This window comes from Hyaena hyaena, unplaced genomic scaffold, assembly GCF_003009895.1.
Source record: "Hyaena hyaena isolate Hyena2069 unplaced genomic scaffold, ASM300989v1 scaffold_832, whole genome shotgun sequence".
Taxonomy (NCBI): Eukaryota; Metazoa; Chordata; class Mammalia; order Carnivora; family Hyaenidae; genus Hyaena; species Hyaena hyaena.
Window position 1 is genome coordinate 98783 of NW_024081466.1, and position 17781 is coordinate 116563.

At 37.3% G+C, this 17781-nt stretch overlaps 1 protein-coding gene across 1 annotated transcript in view; it reads right to left on the reverse strand.

The window, feature by feature from the left end:
* The window catches only part of PLCL1 (phospholipase C like 1 (inactive)), a 326854-nt gene that overhangs the window by 44981 nt on the left and 264092 nt on the right, over window positions 1-17781 (reverse strand). The window contains exons 4-5 of the mRNA XM_039219765.1: window positions 2688-2763; window positions 505-614 (exon numbers count right to left, since the gene is read on the reverse strand). Of these exons, the coding sequence (XP_039075696.1) occupies window positions 505-614; window positions 2688-2763 (186 nt within the window). The remainder of the gene's footprint in view (window positions 1-504; window positions 615-2687; window positions 2764-17781) is intronic.

The window sequence follows — 17781 nt, forward strand, 5'->3', positions numbered from 1 at the left end:
TCACAATCCTAAAATTAATTTTCAGCAGAGCAAATCATAATCTCAAGAAAGTAACTTCCAAAGCTATTTGCAAAAATAAATGTATTTATAGAGACTGCTCTTAAAATAAAATAATCCTAAATGGCTCCAGATATTCTGAGGTTTAAAGCTCTTCTAAATTACTTGTGCTGGATCCTTCTCCCACAACATTTGGCGTTATTCTTGCCACAGACAAGAACAGCTATATTGACTTGAACAGAAGCGTCCATGTGAGTAAAAACACACACGCACAAACACCAGTGGAATGAGGTTGTGCAGTCCTCTGGCTCCACCACAAACTTCGTTTGCCCTATTGCAAAAAGTGTGTCAATCTCCCCATCACTTAGAGCGTGAAGCTGGTGATTTAAGCCACATACTACTTAAAAATCCATATCACTGCATTTAACCACTGAGGCTTCTCTATATTTTGGAGACATGAGGAGGAGAAAAATAAAGGCAAAGAGGATCCCTGGGAATTTCATTTACCTTCAATACTGTAATGTTCCAAGCAAAGCTCTCAGTCGCCTTGTTGAGTTTTCTTCCTTTCAAGCCTTCCTTTGCCCCTAGATTATGAAGTTCCTCATGGAATTCCATCCCTTTGAAAGGAGAACATGTAAGAATTCTTAATATAATGCTATTTCAGAAAAATAGGCATTTCTTTATGAAAATTTTATAAATATAATTTCCCATGTCTGCCCTTCTCTTATAATTTTGAAATCCCTGAATTGAACATTCTCCCCATTCTGTTCATCCCCACCAATGGCTATCCTTAGGGGCAAACTAACAATAACCGATGCATTAAACCAAATTAGATTTGAAACAGTCAGGAGGCATAGACTGTTCGGTTCTTAACCAAATTCTTCCAGGAGATTACATATATTTTGTTTGTCTTCTACCTGGTTTCTATATGAAATGGTGTAATGTGTGACTGATAACCATATGTGATAGATGCACTTATTTTACTGTTCCCTATAAACCATTTCTATAGCTTGACAGTAGCTTCTGGAGCCCATGTGAATAACAGTGTTACCCAATAAATGTTGAGTAAAAATAAAAGGATGTTTTATAAATAGAGTTCCTGAAAATACCTAAATTTTCATATTTAAGAATGACTTTAAAGTTATTTTTAGCTCAACCAATTCTTAAGAGGCTTGAATGCTATTAAAGAGATCATCATCCTCAGAGATGGGAATCACACTTTCTTCTGGACAGCTTATGCCATCTTTGGAAAGTTATGACTGATATCAAGCCAAAGTCTGTCTCCCTGGAAGCTTGATGCTAGTTAGACAAAGACCTGTTAGGTCCAACCTCTTTTCCACTGTGCACCCCTTTAAATATTTGAAGAAAGATGTTAGATAAAGTCCACTAGAGTCCTTCCTCCTCCAGATAGAACATTCTAGCATGTTTTAGCTTTACTAATAATGTCTCTTCTTTAAAGATGACATCCAGGAAGATTGCACAGCTTCCTGGAGTTTGAGCTTGTAGGGACCTGCATCAGGAACATCATATTCAAAGTGGGCCTGAAGCAGCCCATACAAGGTAAGGATTTACCACCACCCTCTTTGTTCTAGTTACTCTACTTTTATTAATGTAGCCCCAAACCAAGTTAACCTTCTTAGTGTTAGCATCACAAATATAGCACATGGTAAGAGCATGATTGTTGGGCTGGGCTTACCCTCTGGCTCTATGACTTCAATAATTATATAAGCATGAAACAAGTCCTTGAAGCTTCAGTTTCCTCACTAGTGAGATGGTGATAACAAGGAATCAAGGAATGGTGGTGAAGATTCACTGAGTCAACACATATAAGGCTCTCAAAGTACTGCCTCACACATAGGAGCATTATATAAGTATGTGGGATTATTTCTGTGCTTTTTGTCAACAGAAACAGTTAAGTCTGTGGACCAGGTCAGTAAAGAGCACCATTTTAAAAGTCTGGTCTGGATTCAAAGGTCAGCTCTAACCTGTGTTAATAGGGGATCTTGGGTGATTCACTCAATCTCTCAGACTCTCAGATGGTTCATCTATAAATTGAATATAATAGCACTTACCTTGCAGAGTTGTTATAAGGACTAAGCAACATAGTGTGTTTGCACAGCATATCATATGCAAATATATCAAACAATTGTCATTATTGTCATCTTCTTCATCCTAATTATTATGTGTGGGAATCAAGGAGAATGAAATCCAAGAAAGATACAAGTAGAGAGTGTGGATGAAGGTGATTATAAATCAACAAAGGGGTACCCTTACAGATATGTGATCCATCCCATCCTTAAAGGAAGAATAAATCTAAAAGGGTGACTAATAAATGAGGGAGGCAAAAGCATAGGAGATTAATAGGATTATGGTTCAAATTGTAAAAATGAGGTCATTCTTAAGGAGCAATGTGTAGTAAAAGGTTTTGATAGGTTTCCAAACCACAAAAGTATATTCAGAACCCCTCACCTCTCTAGACTTCTTCAGACATTATTCCCCTATATACATACAACCCATCTACTGTCACCTAGATTTCTTCTGTACTAAACAAAGACAAGTTTAACTCAATGTATAGTTAAACTATAGCATAAGATATTTGAATTTTAAGAGTAAAAACAGAAACTTGAAAAATCTACCAAGAATTATCATTAAGTTATTAAATGAAATGAGGCAGGAATTGGGGGGATTACCTGCTTTCTGACACTGCACAATCTTTTCCTGGACAGTATCTGCCATTTCTATGAGAAACCGGCTCTCTTGAATCATCTGTCACAAAAATAAAAAAGGTGGTTGTTAGAAGTCCTTAAACTGACTCATTGGAAAGACAACATATAGAGAGACTCTCCTGATGCTGGTAATAGTGGGGAACCACGGCTCTAACCACAAGAGATGAGAGACAAAGGGATAGCATGTGCTCCAATCCCCATTCATTCTAGCACTACCACTAGAGTCACCGGACTTATAATTGCTTCAGTCATGTAACATGCTTGGCACATTATGAATGCCAAATAAATAATTGTTAAATAAATGTATACAATTGTTAAATAAATATATGCACATTCTTTAAGTCCTAGGTCACATTCAGGAATACCTCTATTCCATTGCCTTACTCCAGAAGTAACTGCAACAAGGCAAGTGGTCCTGGAACAATAGCAACAAGAATCAGAATAAAGCATCACCTACTAATGAGCTAAAAGAATCCTGAACACATCAGTGAAGTTAGCAGCTTGGATTTGAGTGGCCCAAAAATGGTGGAGGTCTGGTCCTCCCTTAAAAGTACTCCAGTTCCATTGACAAGAATGAGGTGTGGGTCAGATTTCAGAGGCACTGATTCAACAGAGCTTGTAGTCAATAATACTGAAATGATTGTCCCTGCCCTTTACGTTTGGATAGAAAGCAAAAATGTCCAAGGAATAATTAATCACTGAATGAATTAGGGGAAATAAGACAACTATTAGAGACATGGAGAAAAGAAAAATCTGTACATGAAGAAGGGGGAAGATGATAATCAGTAAAGAAGTTGTGATCAAGATGACAAGCGACGGGGGCCCTTTTGAAGAAGTGACTTAAGATCGGCAAGCAAAAGGCAAACTAACACTTCTTTAATTTCCAGCCACTCTTCTACCCCCATAAATGCTGTTCCATTTAATCTGGCTATTCTGTGTTCTGTCTGTCTGAATATTCTGAAGGGAGCCTAAGGAAGAATCCAACATGGACATCAAGGTCTTGGGTAAGATATCTTTCAAAATTAAATGCTCTTGAGCAGATTACAGTCTTATATAATCACTGATCAATATAAAGTGGTTTATGATTACAAATTTTAAATGGAAAAGAATATTGAATCGCAAATGTTTAAAGCCTAACAACTCCATAGGAGTAAAATTGTATCATTCATTTAATAAACATTTACTGAGCAGACACTGTATGTAAGCTGTGGGATATGATGCATGAAGGAGTAAAAACAGACACATCTCTATCTTCATGGACCTCAGAGTCTAGCAGGGAAGTCTACTCAAATGGATGAATAAAATATGATAATTAATTCAACCTAACAAAATTCAATTACTCATATTTTCTGCCTAAAGTAGTAGTTGAAAGTAACTTATTTGGAGAGCTAAATTGACCATTAAAACCATAAAAATAAATATCCAAGAAGGTCTAGACTGAGTCAAACATTTTAGCTGCAGTAACTCTTTCAACTCTCAAGAGGAAGTGGAAAGCTAGTAACAATTTACCAAATGACTAATAGTAGCCTAACTTACTAAAGCTTCCAAGTGAATGAAACTTATAAGCAGAAAAAGATTTAATATAAGGACAATCTGATTTAGTCTTTTCTAAGCTTTGCATCCATGCATGCAACATCAATTGAGTTTTATTATACTTTCAAAAGTTATCATACGCTGCAATATTTAAATAGTAGACAAAATATTTTCAAGAAATTCAAGCAAGGGAAACATTCATAAATAATGGACACATTTTGTGACTTTACCATAAGCAAATTAGGTAATGCATTATACATTTTTAGAATCATTTAATTTTAAGAACAAAAGAATCTTAGATATCATGACTACCCCCTTATTTTATTTTTAGAAAAAAAGAAAATGAAGACTTACAGAAGTTAAGATTCTTGTCCAAAAAAATAGAACTAATTAATTATCAAGCTGGAATTAAAATCACAGTTTCCTGGCATTCACTTATTGTCATGAAAAAAATAGCACCCCTCTGGTTTTATCTGCCCTGCCCATACTCCAAAAGAGAATGCATGCATGCCTTCAGATACATGTAATCTTTTTGAGCATGGAATTTAGCATTTCCAAAGTCACCTGACCCCATCTGTCAGAAAAAAACACGAGAGCATGCCCATAAGCAATCCACTTCAACCAGATTCAAATTTGTCCTTTTTAAGAAAAACTCAAAAAAGGATTGATAATTTCTTTTATTAAATCTCGATTGATACCTTACACTCATTTCCCTTGGTTTTGCTCTCAGTAAAGAACATATTCTTTGATTTTAAAAAACTCTTTATCTATTTGTGGCCAGTTTTCTTTGAAGAATTTTGCTAAGTATCTCCTCAGTGTTGAGTATAAAAGGAATACAATTTCTGCATCCAAACATACCATAGCCTCTTTGTAACAACCTGAGAAGGAAGTGTCCTCTTTGTCATGACTACCCCCTTCTACCTAGACTTTCAATCCCATCTCTACTTCTTCCCTCAGGAATTCATGTCTAATGATTTCTTCTCCCCCCTCCCCCCCCAAATCTCTATCTCTCTCCTTCCTTTTTCCTTTCTCCAAACTACATCTCCTACTTTAAAGTAAACAAACAAAAACAATATCAAATACTTATTGGTCTTTGAGTGGCTGTCCTCATTGAATCTTCCTTAAAAAATTAGCCTACATTCATTGTTTTGACTCATGCAAGACTCCACCAAGACCTTCAAAATTTAACCTTGGCCTATGATCAACTACACCCTGGCCAATCCTTGGTCTTCATTCATTCCCAGGTCAGCAGCTGACACCTCTGACTGGCCCTCCTTGACTTCTGGGACCTTGGTTCTTTTATGCTTTGCTCTTTCTCTAATTTCTGTACTACCTCTCTCTCCTTTTTTATATCCATATATGTAGGAATCCTCTAAGTTGCCTGGCCTAAACATTGTTTAGGCCATTGTTTCCTTTCATCACTATCTCTTCTCTTAGTAATTCCATTCATTCCTAGAGCTATGAAGTTTGTATTTATGCAGATCAATTCAAAGCCAACATCTTTAACACTAGCCTCTCTCCTAAATTCTAGATTCATACTTCCAATGGTGTATAGCACTGGTTTCCAAAGTAGGGAGGTATATGTACTTTGGAATGGGGAGCACAAGATAATCCTTTGTGGTATGTGAAGAAACAATGAGGACTTTCATTCATATTTATTTAACCTATAAATTTATTTAACTTGGCCCCCCCTTGCCAAATCAAGATCAAGTATCTCTAACGTGGTAACTGAGGTAAGATGAGGAAAGAAGGTAGTTCCACATTTGAGAAGGGCTGAGAGCAGCACTCATTTATTAGTTTCTTTCAGAATTATTTCAATTTACCTATGGCTGTAAATTAATAAAGTATCACTTATATTTTCTTGTTCTAGATAAACTAAGCCTTCCAAATATGGATTCCTGAGAGGAAAATGAAGATTACATGAACACAAGCAAAAATGTGAAGATGGCAGAGCAGCTCCTCATTCTCTTCCCACCATGATTTCTTTCTCAGCAGCACTGACAAGTTATAACAACGACAGTCAGATCAGATCAGCATATTCAATCACACTGGAAGAGCAAAAAGATTTTTTTTATTATTCATAAGTAAAACTTTTAAAATCTAATGCTAATTTCTACTCTTGAGTTGTTTCACTGTATGAATTGGTATGTGTCATTTATGAATGAATAAATTCTCAAAATGTCTTCACTGAGGAGTTGTGGGTCCTCTATTTGCCCCTCCAGATCCCCTCACTGCCATGCTCTGGGCTGGGGAGGTTGATGGGCAACATCAAGCTTGATGGGCAACATCAAGCAGGCTCCCTTGCCTCTGACTCTTGTTAGGATTGGCCAATGGAACCAACCAGCTAGGCAGGAGGCAGGAAGAGAGAGGGTTTAGGGTAGTTACTCCTTGATCACTCCCTCCCTGCCAGGCTGTGGCTCCACAGCTTCCTCTCTACAAGGCCACAGCTCCTGTCAAGTGCCACCATTCTGCCAGGTATGCTGTTACTGAGTGCCAGGAATGACTCCTTCCCCTTGTCCTTTAGGCCTGCAAGTGATGACATCTCTCCACTGCTATTTCTGAGGTGCTCACCACCCACTGATGCTTCCCTAACCCATACTCATACTTTTATAACCAAACCCCTCATTTAATCACCCCTTCGAGTGTGTTATCTGCAGAGAACAAATAAGGTGGAGATGCTTACTACTAGACACCTGTATCTATAATTTCCAGCATTCTCTGTCCCATCTAGACACCCAGGTTCAGATCTCCATTTTCTTTGTCTCACTACATCCTGAAGGTCAGCTCCCACATTCTGTCAGTCACCAAGTCTTGCCTAACCTGACACTTTTATCCCTTTGTTTCCTTCTTTATCACAGCATTCCTGGTTTAAGCCTTTATTCTCACTCTGTAGGCCATCTTTCCAATTCTAATTATCCTTCCAGAGGCAACTCAAATGTTATCCTCTGTTATCCTCCATGTCATTTTCCCTGCCTCACCCCCCCTTCCTACCTCTATTCCTGCCAGAAGACGCAATATCTCCTATTTTCTCCAAATGTTCACAGAACTCCCTTAGAGGCACTCAGATGTGGTTTTGAATCCCTCTTGGCTACTGGCAGGTTCTGGTTTTTTCCCACCTCACATCTTCCAAGTATCACGACCAGAATCACCTTCCAAAAGCATAGCACTAGCTACTTCCTAGCTTTGTTATTTTCTTCTTTGCCTATTAGATAAAGTAAAATTTTCTAACCCTGAGTTTGAGTCTTCTTATTTGCCTCAGCAGCCTTTTCCCCTATGGCTTCTGAATTCCCCCAGGTCCAGGTGTGGCTCACACTTCTCTAAATACACCCCACTTATTCCTCCTTCCTCACATTTCTTTCTATTAGGGAAGTCTTCTGAATAAGCCATCTCCCCTGGTCAAAATCCTACTAGCCTCAAAGCTCAACTCAGTGCCCTCCTTTTACACTTGTGTCCTGATTTCCCGTCCTCTCGTCTCACCTCCAAATCCCAAGAACATGATGTTTTATTAGTCTGTTTACAATATGTCTTATTTTCTATCTCAAGTTACAATTAATTGCTTACCTGTATTATCTAACATACTTCATTTCCCCAGTAAATTGTAATTCCAGTAGATCAGTAGATTTACCTTTATACCCCAGATTCATCAATCCGTTATATAATGACTTTTTCCCTATTTAACTCTGTGATTTTCATTTCTTCTACATATCAATGACCCACACATTTACACACAATGGAGTATTTTATTTATTATTGATCACCTCTCAAACCTATAATTATCCTTTCGACCTTTTATTTCTCTTTTTGTCTCTAGTCTTTTTTTTCTAGGCCTCTCCATTTTTCTATAAACCTACATGTTCTGAATTCCTTTTCAAATAAACATAAAGCTTTTAACAGGATTATACCTATAGAAAATATATTACTCAAGTATTAGAAAATAAAATAAATTTTTAAACATTATTACTTTTTAAGGTAAAATAAATTCAGGATCAAAACATCCAACAAACTCTGATTCAAGTTCTCTTCAAAATCCCCCAAATAAATATTTGTATACCCCATAATGTAAGAAGTTTGTATTTCCCATTGTCTAACAGATCATTTCGTAAGATGGTCAAGTGTGATTTAATCTTCCACATAGAACATCTCTATGAGATTCCTGGAGGACAACCTGAAATCTTTTAGTAATAAGAGTCATAACTATTACTCTGAAAATACTCATCATCAATATTTCCAGAACTCAATATCATTGTTCATACGGACTTTTCTCATAAGAGTTTTTGATCATCTTCTCTATGGTAAAAACTTCCACTGTATTTAGAAAAATAATTTTATTCCATTTTCTGCAGCCAATTTTCAATTAGTATTTGTAGGGAAAACAAATAAGATAGATGGGTGAAATATACCAATAATTCCAAACCACATTTAAATCAACTACTTCAACTCTCCCTCTGGCTTTTTATCTAAGTTGTAAGGAAGGGAGAATGGTTGATTTGAGTTTAATCTCCTTCCTAAGTCTCTACAGATCCTGACAGAAATGAAATGTAAAATGCCAAAGCTAAGGAGAGAAGATGAGAAGCATGTCCTCATATAATCCCCTTGCTGAGTAGTCAGTGTACTTAGTCAGCCAAAGGTAAGTTGACTCAACTGATAGAATATGGCAGTGTCCTGGAATTACATATCTGATGGAGGTTTCAGACTCAGCTCACAGTTGCCTCTGCCTGTTGTAGTAATACAAAGAGCTTTTCTTTGGTTCTGTTACATGAATATCTCCTAATGGATCTTATTTCCTTACCATAGCTTTGAATCTAAAAGAATAGAAGACTTACTCAGAAAAAGATTAGCATAACTTTAAGCATTAAATATGTCCTGAACATGGATGTGTTGTCAGTTAAGATCAAAATTATTTACTTAAAATAAAAATTATAGGGGCACCTAGGTGGCTCAGTCGGTTGAGTGCCCGCCTTCGGCTTAGGTCATGATCTCATGGTTCGTGGGTTCAAGCCCCGCATCGGGCTCTGTGCTGACAGCTAGCTCGGAGCCTGGAGCCTGCTTTGGATTCTTTGTCTCCCTCTCTCCCTGGCCCTCTCCTTCTCATGCTCTCTCTCTCTCTCAGAAATAAATAAAAAACATTAAAAAGTTGTTTAAAAATAAAAATTTTAGGGGCAAATGGGTGGCTCAGTCAATTGGGCAACTGATTTTGGCTCAGGTCATGGTCTCGCAGTTCATGAGTTCGAGCCCTGCATTGGGCTCTGTGCTGAGAGCTCAGAGACTGGAGCCTGCTTCAGATTCTGTGTCTCTGTCTCTCTTTGCCCCTCCCCCACTAATGCTTTGTCTCTCTTAAAACTAAATTAATATTTAAAAAATTAATAATAAAATAAAATAAAAATTTTACTGAAGGGGAACAGTAATGCTTTTACTTAGGGATGGATTAAAGTGTCCTACCTGTGTGAATAAACTGTCCTTCCAGCTCTTCTCAATAGAGAATTTAGGGGCGCCTGGGTGGCTCAGTCCTTTAAGCATCCAACCCTTGATTTTGTCTCAGGTCATGATCCTGCAGTTCGTGAGTCCAAGCCCCACTTCAGGCTCTGAGCTGACAATGTGGAGCCTGTCTGGGATTCTCTCTCAACCTCTCTCTCTGCCCCTCCCCCACCCATACTGTACCTCTCTTTCTCTTTCAAAATAATTTTTTTTAATTTTAAAAAATGCAGAATTTAATTGCCTAGGATCATTGCAGAGTCAATCACTAAATGGTACTAAAAAGATCAATTTTTGTCATATCATGACTCATAAACCTTCCATAGATTTAAATTTTCTCCTGATTACATTTCAATTCTTAGAACCACAGAACTTTATATTTAGAAGTCACCTTAAGGACCATCTATCATGAACAACACCATTTTATAAGAGAAGAAAACTGAGCCCAAATGTACTTTCCTAAAACCAGACAGATGGTCAGTGAAATAGTTTAGACTAGAACGCAGGCTACTGAGGAGCAGATCTAAGCTTATGAGTTGCTTTGTAATACTGATGTTACATTAAAGTGTAGAATTTCTATTGCAAGTACAAATTGGTGATAAATGCTAATAAAGTAAAATTCACCAAGTATCATAAAAATACATGTTTCTCTGACTGCTTCTCCTTCCACATCTAATTTGTAAAAGGCATCAACCAACATAGATATTCTTCCTATCAAACCTAGAGAGAAATATACTTAGTGCCATCTACCGCTCTTTCAGGAAGGAGTTATCAAATTTGGAAAGTTAATCACTTAAGAATATGACAATCTGCTCTAGACCTATTTTGTTATCTCCTTTTAAGAAGACTGGGGAGTCTGGATTCCTCAGTCAGTTAAGCCTCCGACTCAATGTTGGTTCAGACCACAATCTCACAGTTCATGAGTTTGAGCCCCATGTCAGGCTCCAAGTTGACAGTTTGGAAACGGCTTTGGATTTTTCCTCTCTCACTCTCTCCCTCTCTGCCCCTGCCTCATTCATACTCTCTCTCAAAAAAAACTTGAAATAAGACTTAAATTTTATCAAACGCAATACATTTTAAAATCAAATATATATTTACATATCTATTTGCTAACTAGAATGAATAAAACTTCCTTTAATTTTTAATTTCTTTAAAACTTTTAAATCCAATGGATTATTAACAAATTGGCATCTGCTCATTTTAAGCAAAGTCAATCCTATTGAGACTGTTAATTTCGGTGAAACAGATACACATATAAGGTCAGAACATTTGCAAGCTTACTGGAAGTCCATTGCATTTGATGTATGCAACAAAGTATCCTCTCTCCTGGGACTAACTCTATGTCATATTTCCAAGCCTGATTCATGATGGCACAGGACAAAAGGACTCACACAGAGCAGGCCAAATGACATTTGTCTCCACATCCACGATAGTGACAGGATCTACTTCAGGGAGCTGCTTTCTGCATAGAGGGGTCATTTTACCTTTTCGTTTCTCCAGTTGTTCTATTTCTATGATATAGTTGTCAGATAAATATTGAATAATCACTAGAAATGCTTGTTTTTATCTCACAGTATGATTAAAATTTAGCTCATCATAAAAAAAGGATCGGGTTACTAACCATTATAAACCATCTCCAGAATTTCACTTGAGTATTCAGAAATGCAAAGCACACTTGGAGTATGCGTACACAATATTTCAGAGATATCTAGCCTGTGTTGCAGATAGCTTATTGATTCACCACTGATGCCCAGTGTCCTTGGAAAGCTGGTACCAAATGGAAATGTTGTCAACCTTCAAGATGTTGACACTTCCCCCCAATATGCAAAAAATGTACCCAAGACATTGCTACACCCACAGGTAGAAGATATTTCAATGCACTGAGCATATGATATCTTGTTTTTAAATAACCAGTTCTAAAATAAATAAATAAATAACCAGTTCTATTTGGGCACCTGCCAGCAGGTTGCTCTTTTTATTAATTAATTAAGTAAGTAAGTATTCCATTACTATACAAGCCAACTTGTTTTTTGAAATGCAAACTAATATAAAGTTCTATGCAAACTTCACAATGAGAGAGTGATAGAAGGAGAGTATCTATGACGTACTTAATTTCACTTTAAATTGATTTCAATAAGCAAAACTACGTTGGGAGACTGTAGACATACCAAACAACTTTTTCCTATCCTGAGCCTCAATATATCTTTGTAATAACACTGACAATCCATTATGCGTGGCTTACCTGATAACCTACCAGCATATTGATTCCATTACAAGAGTAATTAGAGATAGCAATTAGTGCTTTTTGCTAGGTTCCTGGTCATGCTAACATAGTCAACTGCTCTCCAAGTCATACCCTAACTGGCTTGGTAAAAGATTAAATAACCCTTGACCCATGTTCCCAAGACTGTTTTTGCTTTCTTTTATATCATCAGAAAATCTGTTGCTCTTATCGTAGTAGAGTTTTAACTTTCATGTTAATGTTAAATAATTCAGCACAGAAGTCACCTTCAGAGAATACTTTGGGCTTGTTTTTTACTTGTAATCTCCTGTAAGTATTCCACCTCTGAATGTTGTATTCAAAACACTAATTAAAAGTTTTCACATTAATTTAAAATACTGAAAAAGCCCAAATATGTTAAGCAAACAATTCTTGATGACATGAAAAAGTAGACAGGTAAGAACATTAGAAAAGTAAAGTCTCAGCTGTCTAAAGAAAAAAATTATATAAAGGTTGGACAGTATTTTTCTGTTAAAATTAGTGGCAAATAGGGGCTTCTCACTTGTATCTGCTGCCCCTTATGAAGGTTCTGTCATAACCTGAGAATGTGCAAATAAGTTGACCATGAGTAACAAGGACCATGGATCCTTGAATTACCTGCCCAGTGCTCTGGAGTAGACACTGGACATAAATGTCAGAAGCTCCTGAACACCCTTGTAGGGCCTCTTTAGAGAAGGGAGAGGTGAGTGAAAATAAAAACATTCTAGAGAGAAAAAAATGTTTTTCAAAAAAAATTATTTGCAAATAAAGTTCTGCTGAGAATGGAGTGGAAATGCAGGTGGGGTGTATTACAAGTCACTGTGTAAAGTTCATCGTAGCACTTGAGCTCCTTAGACTCCATCCACTTCAGGACATAAAACATCATCTACTCCACTACGTGGATCTTGTATGTCTCTGTTCCTACCCCCTTTTTAAAAAAATTTTTTTAAATGTTTGTTTATTTTTGAGAGAGAAAGAGAGAGAGAGAGACAGTGTGAATGGGGGAGGGGTAGAGACAGAGGGTGACATAGAATCCAAAGCAGGCTCCAAGCTCAAAGCTGTCAGCACAGAGCTTGACGCAGGGCTTAAACTCACAAACCGTGAGATCATGACCTGAGCTGAAGTGAGATGCTCAACGAACTGAGCCACCCAGGCAACTCACTGTTCCTGCCCTTTTAAGATGTTAAGTCCTGCATTCCCATCAGGATTTCTTATTCCTCAAGGGTAGAAATTTAGATTCATACCATTTCTTTCCCTCAGCAACTTTCACAGTACCGTGTCTAAAACCTGTTTGTCAAGTTGACTAATCAAAAGCTTAATGACTTATACAAAATGATATGTTAAAAGAGAAAGTGTTGGGGCGCCTGGGTGGCTTAGTCGGTTGGGCGTCATACTTTCGCTTAGGTCATGATCTCGCGGTTCGTGGGTTCAAGCCCCGCGTCGGGCTCTGTGCTGGCTGCCAGCTCAGAGCCTGGAGCCTGTCTCAGAGTCTGTCACTCCCTCTCTCTCTGACCCTCCCCTGCTCACGCTGTCTCTCTCTCTCCTAGAAAGAAATAAAAAAAAAAAAGAAAGTGTTGTTTTTTATTGTCAAAGACCCATCATGCTTTACAAATGGCTATTTGTGCTGATAACTGTCTCTGTTTACTCATCTCTGTATTGCCCAAAATCTACTAAAGTTCTTTATACATGATATGTATTGAATGTTATGAATAAATTCAATAAATGAATCTTTTCTTAATAAGGTCAGTTTTGTGAGAAGTTAGGACAAAGGGCTGGACTTAGATTGATGGAGAGGGCATTAAGGCTAAGAAGGCATTCTAGGTGGTATAGAAAGGAGATACAAAGGATGGGAAATAAAAAGGAGGTGGCAAATGTATCAGCTTGACTGAAGGAGAGGGTTCAAACAGAAGAAAAATGGAAAGGAGATTGGCAAAACAGCCAATACTGGTGGGTGAAGATTTTGGAAGTCTAGAAAAAACTCCAAAATAGAGTTTTGAATTTGAGGATGATTATTCCAATTGCTGAATTAGGGAAAGGTAGAGACTAAATGAGGGACTAGTTAACCTATTGAAAATTTCGGCAGAAGAAGAAGAGAGCATGGTAAGAGCCTTGGCTAAGTCAATATAAGAAAATAGATACATGGGGCACCTGGGTGCCTCAGTGGGTTAAGCACCAGACTCATGAATTTGGCTCAGGTCATGATCCCAAGGTTGTGGAGTCAGGCCCCACTTCAGGCTCCCCTCTGAGCATGGAGCCTGCTTAAGATTCTCTCTCTCTCTCTCTCTCTCTCCCTCTCTCTCTCTCTCAATCTCAGTCTCTCTGTCGCTCATTCTCTCCCTCAAAAAAGAAAAAAAAATGGACACATGGGAAAAAACATGAAGGAAAAAAGCAATGGATCTCATTAATATTGAATTGCAAATGAGAAGACCTTATTGGAGTTAACAGAGAGAAAGCATTTGAAATGATTTAGAGGAATTGAGGATGACTGGCACGGTGGTATCTTGTGCAGTGGTCAGGAAATGGTAAATGAATACCTAGGAAATAAGATGATGAACCCAGTTTTTGACCTATTAAATTTTTGATGTTTGTTCTTTAGACACCCAGGAATGTTCTGTATTTAAATGTGACTAGAGTAAAATGTTAAGGTTGGGGCTAAAGATGGGTGTCAAAAATAACATGAAATCGACATGCATGTAAATACTATTGTGAAAACAAAAAAATCAGATGAAATTGCAAAGTTTTTTCCAATGGAACTGTCCACTGTTGCAACTTCATGTTAAATGATAAATAACATGAGAAGATCACCAGTCACAGACTCATAGGCCTGGGATGGATCCCACCAGGTCACCTCAGCCAATGTTTATAAAATTAACTATCTCCATGCCTGGCTCTAACACTAGGCAACTCTCTTTAGGTAACCAATTCCATTTTTAACAACCCCAAGAATTAGACTAATCCTAATGACAACAACAATAAGCCTTATATCATTTTTATTTGTAAAACGTAATTACACTGCATTAGCAACCTTAAAAGACCTGACAATGACTCTATAACTATATTGCCTACTTCAGTGAATACTTTCCTTTTGTTTGTTTGTTTGTTTGTTTATTTTGAAATGGAGAGAGGGAGAGGGAGAAAGAGAGAGAACCAGTGGGAGAGGGGTGGAAACTGAGGGAGACAGAGAATCCCAACTATCAGTTGCATACTGTCAGTGCATACTGACAGGCCGCATACTGTCAGTGCAGAGCCCAACACAGGGCTCAATCTCACAAACAGTAAGATCATGACCTGAGCCAAAACCAAGAGCTGGATGTTTAACCAACTGAGCCCCCCAGGAGCCCCAATTTTCTTAGAGAAAGTGAAAATGCAGAGTAGAGAAGTAAAGCTTACTCTTTCACAGACCTGGGCAAAAAAATAAAAAATAAATAAATTTAAAAATCACAGTGCAATAAAGGTACAGTTCACTTAGAAATGATGCTCTGGTTTTAATGGGGACAATTTCTGAAAATCTGTCCTCATGACCACAGGACCACCAAAATGGCAGTGTAGCAAGTCTAGTGTCAACAGCTCTCCACTGTGTATCTTTAGTCCAGGAAGGAGGCATCAATTCCACCTTCAGTTTTTAGAACCTATCCTACTTGCTTAAGTTATTGATTAATAATGTTCCAGTTTGCTTTAGTGCTTTTCAGAAGATGTCACATCATACCTCTGGCTGGGACGTGTATTTGATTTGCTGTCAGGAAAATCACCTCTGCTCCAGCTGCTGCAAATATCAGACATACATATATAGCTACACTCTTATTCAGAGTATTAAGGGACATTGTAGACACTATTATTCTCAGAAAAAAGTGTTATTCTTTGAGCAACCTCACCCTCAGCTAAACACTCTGTCATTAAAATCTCTTCCTTTTCCCAGGTAAAAATCTGCTGTAGGACAGGATCTGTTACATTCACTAAAAGCCACAAATTACTAATAACTCACTGTGTTATGATTCATGGAGATTTTTTGGCATTATAATTTTTTTAACATTTATTTATTTTTGGGAGAAAGAGACAGATCACCAGTGGGGGAGGGGCAGACAGAGAGGGAGACAGAATCCAAAGCAGGCTTTAGACTCTGAGCTTGTGAACCGCAAGAACATGACCTGAGCTGAAGTAGGATGCTCAACTGACTAAGCCATCCGGGTACTCCCTTTTTTTCTCTGGCATTTTAAAAGAAGATAAAAAGTCTTAACCCAAAGGAATTGATTACAATTTTGGAATTTCACCCAGTCAGCAGATAGAAAACACATGTTTTAAAAGATACAGAATAGGGAAAAGGTGTCTTCTGAAAGTATGCCATGTAAATAACTCCTTTTTATTGTGGATATATTTGGTGTTTGATTTCTTGATATCAACACAGATATTATAAGAATTATCACTGCGATGTTAATACCAAAATGACTTTAAGACTGAGTTTTTAAGATCTTCAAGAAGAAAAATTTCCAAATATTAAATCAGCCAGTCTGGTAAGGAATAGAGCCATCTTGGGTCATTAGGGAAAGCTAAATTTAGGGGGGGAGAATCTATACAGAGAAACTAAAGATCAATCTTTTCTAAAATATTTTAATTTATTTCCTGTTGATAAGTAGTATAGTTTGATACACTCAGGTTGGCTTTCAGTAAATGAAGGCTACTTGTTGCCTGATTTGTTTCTGTTGATACTGAAATAAGCCAAATTTGTATCTGTTCAGAAATGACTTCAGGTCTTTTTCTATTGTAAATATATTCTGTATTTTTTTTTTTTAGTAGTTACAACTTTTCCTCTTGGATAGCATCTATATAATTCATTACCATTTTTGAGAAATCTAAATATTGAACTGATTTGAGTCTAAGTTGAACATACAAGTTGTTAATTTTGGAATTTGTACTCCCCTACCACCATCACCACCACCCCAGATTTGTCTTCAGCCTTAGTCACCCTAAATTTTTTTTATTAATAGTCTGTAAGGGATTTTTTTCAGACTTTACTTTTACAAAAATTTTTAGCTTTACATAAAAACTGAGCTGAAAGTACATAGAATTCCCATAAACGCCCTACGCCCATTCCCAGTTCCCTACTGTTAACATTTTTCTTTAGTGTGGTACATTTATTATAATTGATAAGCCAATATTGATACAGTATTGTTAGCTAAAGTCCATAGTTTATATTAGGGTTAACTCTGTATTATACACTCTATGAATTTTGACAAATGCATAATGATATATATCCACCATTACAGTATCATATAGAATTGTATCAGTTGGTTAAGCATCTGACTCTTGGTTTCAGCTCAGGTCATGATCTCATGGTTCATGAGTTGGAGCCCCGCATCAGGTCTGCACTACCACTGGTAATGAAGAGTCTGCTTGGGATTCTGTCTTTCTCTCTGCCCCTCCCCTGCTCGTGCTTTTTCACTCTCTCTCACAATAAATAAACTTAAAAAAAAAAAAAAAAGAATAGCTCCAGTGTCCTAAAAATCCTCTGTGCTCTAACTATTCATCCCTCCCTCCCTCAGCCAACCCCGTGGCCCATCTCCAGCCCCTTGATCCTTTTATAGTCTCCAAAGTTTTGCCTTTGTCTCTGGTTTTTTTTTTTAAAAACTCTAAGTATAAGACAGGAAACAGTTTGGTTAGAGTGGTGTCATAGAGGTAAAACAAAGGAGGTTTAAAGCTTTACCATAAAACACATCAATTTTGGCATCAGAACTACACTATTTTTTACCAACAATAAATGCTTCTATTTACTTTTTATTCAACTAACATTAATTGGTA